At 42.9% G+C, this 7814-nt stretch overlaps 1 protein-coding gene across 1 annotated transcript; it reads left to right on the forward strand.

Moving 5' to 3' along the window:
* The first annotated feature begins 3166 nt into the window (after nt 1-3166).
* Nucleotides 3167-5485, forward strand: LOC149943216 (uncharacterized). Its single transcript, XM_090179590.1, has one exon. It carries the CDS (start codon nt 3167-3169, stop codon nt 5483-5485), a length of 2319 nt encoding a protein of 772 aa, XP_090035716.1.
* The last annotated feature ends 2329 nt before the right edge of the window (nt 5486-7814 follow it).

The raw sequence follows: 7814 nt of genomic DNA on the forward strand, positions 1-7814 counted from the left end.
TACTTCTTCATTTGAAAATCTATGCACTACATTTTTAATAAATCCCTCAATTTTCGGATGTTCTGCTATAACCTCAAAAATATGTTCCAAAAAATCTTCCTCCTCTGAACTTGATGATGAAGATTCTAATAAAAACAAAATAATTCGTAAATCTTCTTCCCTGACCGCCGCCATTTTCCACAAAACTTGCTCCTTAATTTAAAGAGCAAGTTTTGTGGAAAATGGCGAAAAAGTCCGAATCCGTTGATCCGTCACTTATCTCGGATCAACAGAGAGCAAGAAATCAGCCACTCTCTCGCGGAGCAACGTCCCAATGGTAAACGCGAATCTCTGCGGGATCTGCTCTCGAAAGCCCAATGGGACACGCAAGGACTTTCGGAGCACTCCGGGAGCAGAGAGAGCAGCCCAAAGAAAAACGTCATAAGTAATTTTAACATCGTTTCCGTGCACTTTCATTTTAAGTTTATTATGGTTCGTACGGTGCCTACGTTATTTTTTAGCTATTTTTAGAAGGCCAGGCCCTGTGCACGCTAATTTATTTAAATGTTTTCAAGGTAAAAAAATAATATTTATTAGTAAGGAAAAGAAAGTGCAATACACTGAGCCCTGAATCACGAAATATACAAACAAAAGAGAACAATATGAACGAAAGTGACATACAATATGGGTATACAACATATAGATATATTCATTTTTTTATTTATTTATTTATTTATTTACCAGCCACAAAACCTGTCAAGGCGGGTCTTGAACGCTGAGGCTGAGGATTTAACCTTCACAATTGTCGGGAGCTGATTCCAATAATTTATTACCCGTTAAGTGAAAAACACACGACGTTGAGCACTATTACATCGCTTTTTGACAATTGTGAGGGCTTTGCGCCCAGACCATTTCACCTAAAAAAACTCGTTATATTGGACATTGTATAGACCATGAATAATTTTGAATGTCTCAATGAGATCATTTCTTGTACGCCTGTCCTTGTTATACTTAATAAAGAGACGGTTTATAATCAAAGTTAAAGAGGTTTATTTACATGACTCGTCTAAGATTCGGCGATATCATATCACAATATACATTAGTTTATATACCTTTCAGATAGAACTTTCTAGAATACAAAGTTCATACAAAGTTCTATAAAGCGCCATCTAGATATTATTACAACTTTTTCTTTTAATTGCCAAACTTAACGTGACTTCCTGAGCGTGTCGTCACTTCTGGCGTGCTTGTATCTTGTTGTGCAGTCGGGAATGGTGGACGCGTAATTCGGAATGGTGATGGTAATACGTATGGGTGTTGGAGAAGATGATGAGGAGTAGTACTCGTTGCGTTCGTATTTATTGGCATAGCAGGTTGATCTTGTCTAGATATCGGTGTTCTGGAAGCTATTTGTACCAAATTACGTTGGTTATTAGGTGCTGCGTCTGAAGAAAGCTGTGCCGGAACCTGACGGTGTGGTAGTTGTGAATTTGGAGTCTGTTGTTGAACTTTAGGATTTGGAAGTGCAGCATCAGTGGTATTTTTATTCACTCTTAGGTGCGTGGTATTTGGTGCATGATCGATTTTGATAAATGCTGAACTGCCTTGAACTCTTCTCTGTATTGTCAAGTTTTCAGGATCTGAATGTTTTTGAGTCATGTCCGTGTTAGTCGCACAAAATCGTCTCCGTAGATGTTGCCGTGTCCTTCGAATGACAGATCCATCGCTTCTCCTCAAGATGTAGGAATGGGGTTCCGTTGCACGAGATATTATTACTGCTGGTAACCAGGTTCGGTGAGCATCGTGATAATAGATATGCTGGGCTTGGGAATCGTGAATTAAACGACAAAACTGGTAAAAAAGACCGTATATTTAATAAAAATAAATCGCAGTACTTCGGCAAAATATGCCTTCAAGGCGGTACAAGATTTGAAAGAAGACTAAGATTTGAAAAATTAAAAGCACGCGCGGTGGAATGCCTAATGAACGCGAGCCGTAAAAAGAGAGCTAGAAATAACTACACAGAAAAACTAAAGGGGGAAAAATATTACAGAAATAGAAAATTTAACGGAACGAAAGCTTTTCGTTCAGTCCGGCTGGGAATTCCGTTCCGAATTTGAAAATCAGTCGGTTTTCTTCAGTAACTCTAAAAGGTCGGTCTCCGTTAAGAACCTTGAGAACGCGGATAGAAACGGCAGATATGGTGTGGACGTCGTTGAAGTGTCTAGTTACATGATTTTTGTCGCGGTTGCTTCTGATATCAAGTAAGTGTTCGCGGAAACGATCAGCGAGGCGTCGACCAGTCTCGCCGACGTAAACTTTGTCGCAAACTTTACAAGACAAAGAGTAAACGAGGTTGGATGTTATACAGGAAAAGGATCCTTTAATATGATAGTTCGATTTAGGGGTTGTAACCACCAAGTCGGAACTAACATAAGCGCATGTGTTGCAACGAGGGCGATTGCATCTCGTGGTGCCGGAATGAGTGCCGGATGGATCATCTTCGGGTAACGAACTAGAAACGAGAATCGACCGAAGATTCTGGTCGCGACGGTAACAGAACCTGGGCGGTTCAGTGAAAACATCCCTCGTGTCTTGGTCGATCTGTAGTAGGTGAAAGTTCTTACGAAGGATGTTTTCGACCTGTCGAACTTGTGGATGGTAAGTTAGAACCACCGCGGGACGATTTGTTGGTTCAGGACGAATTTTGTTTGCGAGAGCTTCGTTTCTAGTTGTCTTGGATGCACGATTGAGAGCCGATTACTGTCTTCACCATCTTGGACCACCACCGGGAATTCCACCAGTTCCACCGAATGTCTTTCGTTCAGCACTTGAAATATACCGTCTAACTACTACCTCTACCAAGACATCGAGTCATATTTCGTTTTTACGTAATTGCCTAATGAAAAACGTTGTTCCCAACGGTTTCCGTTTACGTTGTCACGGTACGAACCTCAATCAGTTTAAACGACGTTCTTCTCAAGTTCTTCATGCTACATCGAAACGACTTGTACGATCTTTCCTTGGTGATCTTGACAGAAAGAAACTTCAACTTCGACGGGATCTTGTCGCTGAGAAAATTAACTTAAAAACGTTTTGTGGCTTTAACGAGGCTCTTTACCACACAGTGATTGTTTTTGTCCGATCTTTCAATCGGGTTATTTACAATTATCTGCGTGAAATCAAGATGAGTAAAACCGCCAGACTAGTTCCAGACTTCGCAACCGAGCATATCGATCCTGGCCAGTTGAATAGACTCGTGGTAACTATACCAAGTGATCTCGTTCTACAAGAAAGTGAGCGACTCGTCCTTTCGAAAGGCCTCTCTTTCGTACCAGAAAAACGTCAACCTGATGAGTTCCAGATACTTCATGACCTTGAAGCTTTTTACAGACGTCTACGTCTTCGTTCACATTTTCACGATCACCATCCTCCTCCGCCAGCGCCTCCTAATGTTTTTCAGAAGATTAAGCCTGTAAGATCAGTGTTCAATCCTGTAACAACGAAACATAAATCCTTGGACCTGTACATCGCTTCTTGCAAAAATGAAATCAAGAATTTAGACCTTTCCGGTTCGAATCGCCAGAACGTGACAAGAGAAGAGCAAGCTGCTATCCGTTCTCTTCGTGCTAGATCGGACATTGTAATCAAACCAGCTGACAAGGGTGGCGCTGTCGTCGTTTGGAATAAAGATTTATACATCGCTGAAGCCATTCATCAACTTTCCGATGAGAATTTCTATCTGGAAGTACCGACGGATCCTACTCCCGATTTTCAAAATCAGGTTACAAGTCATATTAACGAGTGTATAGAGAGTTATGAGTTACCTACCGGTGCTAAGAAACTTATTGTGGAAAACTACCGAACGTCACGGTTTTACCTCCTTCCAAAAATTCACAAACCAGGGAACCCCGGACGTCCAATTGTATCGGCCTGCTCTTGCCCGACAGAGCTAATTTCGAGTTTCCTGGACGAGATTATGCAGCCAATTGTCGCTGCCTTGCCAAGTTACGTAAAGGATATCAGTGACACTCTTCGTAAGTTATCGGAATTTTCATTCATCGGGGCTCACCGGTGGCTCATTACCTTGGACATAAAATCTTTATATACCGTTATTCCGCACAACGATGGTTTACTAGCGCTTCAACATTTCCTCGACCGTCGTCCCGACCGTTACCCTCCTACAGAAACGTTGGTACGATTGGCTGAGCTTGTCTTGACTCTTAACGCTTTCACTTTCAATGGAAAGTTCTACAAGCAGGTCAGAGGTGTCGCGATGGGTACGAAAATGGGCCCAAGTTACGCAAACTTGTTTGTCGGTTGGGCGGAAGAACTTTTCTTCTCTAGTTACTTGGAACCTATTCCTGAATTTCACGCCCGCTTCATCGATGATATCGCCCAGCTCGCCTCTTGTAGCCGCCAGGAGCTTGATCTTTTTCTAGACGCCTTTTGCCACATGCACCCCTCTTTGGAATTCGCTATCAGCGTATCAGACGTCTCAATATCGTTTTTGGACATGACTATCTCTGTCGATGGGGACGGCGTTTCCACGAGCATTTATCGCAAACCATCGGATAGTCGCTCTTACCTCTTACCATCTTCTTGTCACCCACGACACTCGACTAGGTCCATACCGTACTCCCAGTTTTTACGTCTTCGACGTATTTGCTCCTCCAACGACGATTTTCAACGCCAAGCTTTGGAAATGCGCGATAGTTTTATGAGAAGAGGCTACAACGAGAATGTGTTAACATCGGCTCTCAATCGTGCATCCAAGACAACTAGAAACGAAGCTCTCGCAAACAAAATTCGTCCTGAACCAACAAATCGTCCCGCGGTGGTTCTAACTTACCATCCACAAGTTCGACAGGTCGAAAACATCCTTCGTAAGAACTTTCACCTACTACAGATCGACCAAGACGCGAGGGATGTTTTCACTGAACCGCCCAGGTTCTGTTACCGTCGCGACCAGAATCTTCGGTCGATTCTCGTTTCTAGTTCGTTACCCGAAGATGATCCATCCGGCACTCATTCCGGCACCACGAGATGCAATCGCCCTCGTTGCAACACATGCGCTTATGTTAGTTCCGACTTGGTGGTTACAACCCCTAAATCGAACTATCATATTAAAGGATCCTTTTCCTGTATAACATCCAACCTCGTTTACTCTTTGTCTTGTAAAGTTTGCGACAAAGTTTACGTCGGCGAGACTGGTCGACGCCTCGCTGATCGTTTCCGCGAACACTTACTTGATATCAGAAGCAACCGCGACAAAAATCATGTAACTAGACACTTCAACGACGTCCACACCATATCTGCCGTTTCTATCCGCGTTCTCAAGGTTCTTAACGGAGACCGACCTTTTAGAGTTACTGAAGAAAACCGACTGATTTTCAAATTCGGAACGGAATTCCCAGCCGGACTGAACGAAAAGCTTTCGTTCCGTAAAATTTTCTATTTCTGTAATATTTTTCCCCCTTTAGTTTTTCTGTGTAGTTATTTCTAGCTCTCTTTTTACGGCTCGCGTTCATTAGGCATTCCACCGCGCGTGCTTTTAATTTTTCAAATCTTAGTCTTCTTTCAAATCTTGTACCGCCTTGAAGGCATATTTTGCCGAAGTACTGCGATTTATTTTTATTAAATATACGGTCTTTTTTACCAGTTTTGTCGTTTAATTCTTATACATTGACCGTTGGTGGCCTCCTACTTTTGGGAATCGTGATACGGTTTGTGTCTGCTTCATCTGATGTTGTCTATCGTGCAGCATCTATTGTATATGTCGGGTAGGGTACTGAGGCTGGAGCGAAGCAGTTGATGTAGTATTGGCTGACCTAAGCTGGCGCCCCATTAACATCTGTGCAGGAGTTGGCAATTGGCCCACTGGAGTGGTGCGATATTCTAGTAGAATATAATTAAGATCGTGGCCATCTTGCTTGGCTTTGAGTAATAAGTTTTTTAATGTTTGTACAGAACGTTCTACCATACCGTTAGAACGAGGATAGTGCGGGCTGCTTGTTATATGACAAACTCCCCATTGCTGAAGGAACTCCTTAAATTTGTATGATAAAAATGGCGGTCCGTTATCGGACACCAAACGTTGCGGTGCGCCATGCCTTGAAAAGTGTGGTGCCAAAAAAATTAATGATTGTTTCTGCCGTAGTTGATTTCAACTCCTGAGCCTCTAATAACTTTGAAAAGTAGTCAACCAATATTATTAGTTTCTTATTCTCTACTTGGAATATATCAGTTGCTACTGCCTCCCAAGGGAGATCTGGCACCGGATGAGGTTGCATCGGTATAATGTTATTTGCTCTGTCCCTTTTTCGGCATATTGGGCAGGTTTTGATGAAATTGGTTATATCAAGAGTCATTTGCGGCCAGTAAACATGCATCTTGGCTTTCGCTAAACACGCTGTGATGCCCTGATGTACTGCATGGAGTTGTTTTATTACCTCTTCCCTCAGCGCTGCTGGGACAACTAGACGGTCTCCACGATAGATGAGGCCCTCGGACTCGTGAAACTCCTCTATACGCTTAGAGTCAGAAAGTGCTGTTATCGAATGTATAGCAGCGTGGTTTCCTTCCATCTCGGTTGTGTCAAGTTCAGTCTGGATTAGTGGTGAACGGGAGAGAGTGTCAGGAATCTGTAATTTATTACCAGTACGTACGTCAGTGTAAAGTTATAGCGTAAAAGTCGAAGGACCATTCGCTGGAGTCGTGGTGACAACATATGCATCGGTTTATGTACGATAGAAGTTAATGGTTTATGATCAGTATCAATATGAACATGTGTGCCCACTATATAGTAATGGAACTTTTCGCAGGCGAATAGAATGCCCAAAAGTTCCTTTTCTATCTGGGCATAGTTCTTCTGGCTGGTATTGAATGTAGTTGATGCGTATTCAACTGGCATATCATCTTGAAGTAATGCCACGCCAATCCCTTTGGAACTAGCATCAACGGTAATGCGGCAGGAGCGTGAGGGATTGAAGACAGCTAGTATTGGGGCTGAAGCTATTAGTTGTTTTAAGGAGTCATATACGACCTGAATGTTCTTGTCCCATCCGAAGACAGCATCTTTCTTCAGTAGTGTCCTTAAAGGAGCAGCCATCTCGGAGTGTGCTGGTAGGAATCATGTTATGAAGTTTACCATCCCTAGAAAGCGTTGCAAAGCTCGCTTGTCTTCCGGAGGTGGAAGGTTTGTTATGGCCTTTACTCGGTCTGGATCGATCTCGATGCGCTCCGGAGTTATTATGTGCCCAAGATAGACTATACGTGAGACGGCCAGCTGAGTCTTCACAGAACTGAAAGTCAGATGATTCTCCGAAGCTGTGGACAAAATTCTTGCAAGTAGTATATTGTGGTCGGCCATTGTCCTACCAGTTAATAAGAAATCGTCAGTAGAGATATAAGTGTTTGTAAATTTACCCGGGGGAAACAGTTGATGCATAATTTGATGAAAGACTTCCTAGGCCGTACAAATTCCCTGACGGGAGGCGCAAGAAACGAAATGTTCCAAAAGGGGTTGCAAAAGTGCATAGATACGAACTCTCAGTAGTCAACTCAACTTGCCAGAAGGCACTTTTTTTGCGTCAAGAACAGTGAAAACAGTATTCCCGTGGAGGTCCGAAAATATTTGCTGCGCTGTGGGCATAGGGTAATGTTGTTTTTTGATAGCCGGATTTAGCTTCCTTGGGTCTAGGCATATGCGCAGGCCCCCTTTAGGTTTCCGCTCAACGACCATTGGATGGACCCACTCTGTTGGGCCATGTACTGTAGTAATTATCCCGTCTTTCAGCATACGTTGTAGCTCATCAAAAACAGGTTGTTGAAGT

The sequence above is a fragment of the Leiobunum rupestre genome, chromosome 6 (assembly GCF_980474605.1).
Source record: "Leiobunum rupestre chromosome 6, qqLeiRupe1.1.hap1, whole genome shotgun sequence".
NCBI lineage: Eukaryota > Metazoa > Arthropoda > Arachnida > Opiliones > Sclerosomatidae > Leiobunum > Leiobunum rupestre.

Coding starts and splice junctions, on each gene's coding strand:
- LOC149943216 (XM_090179590.1), top strand. CDS start 3,167: ATGAGTAAAACCGCCAGACTAGTTCCAGACTTCGCAACCGAGCATATC.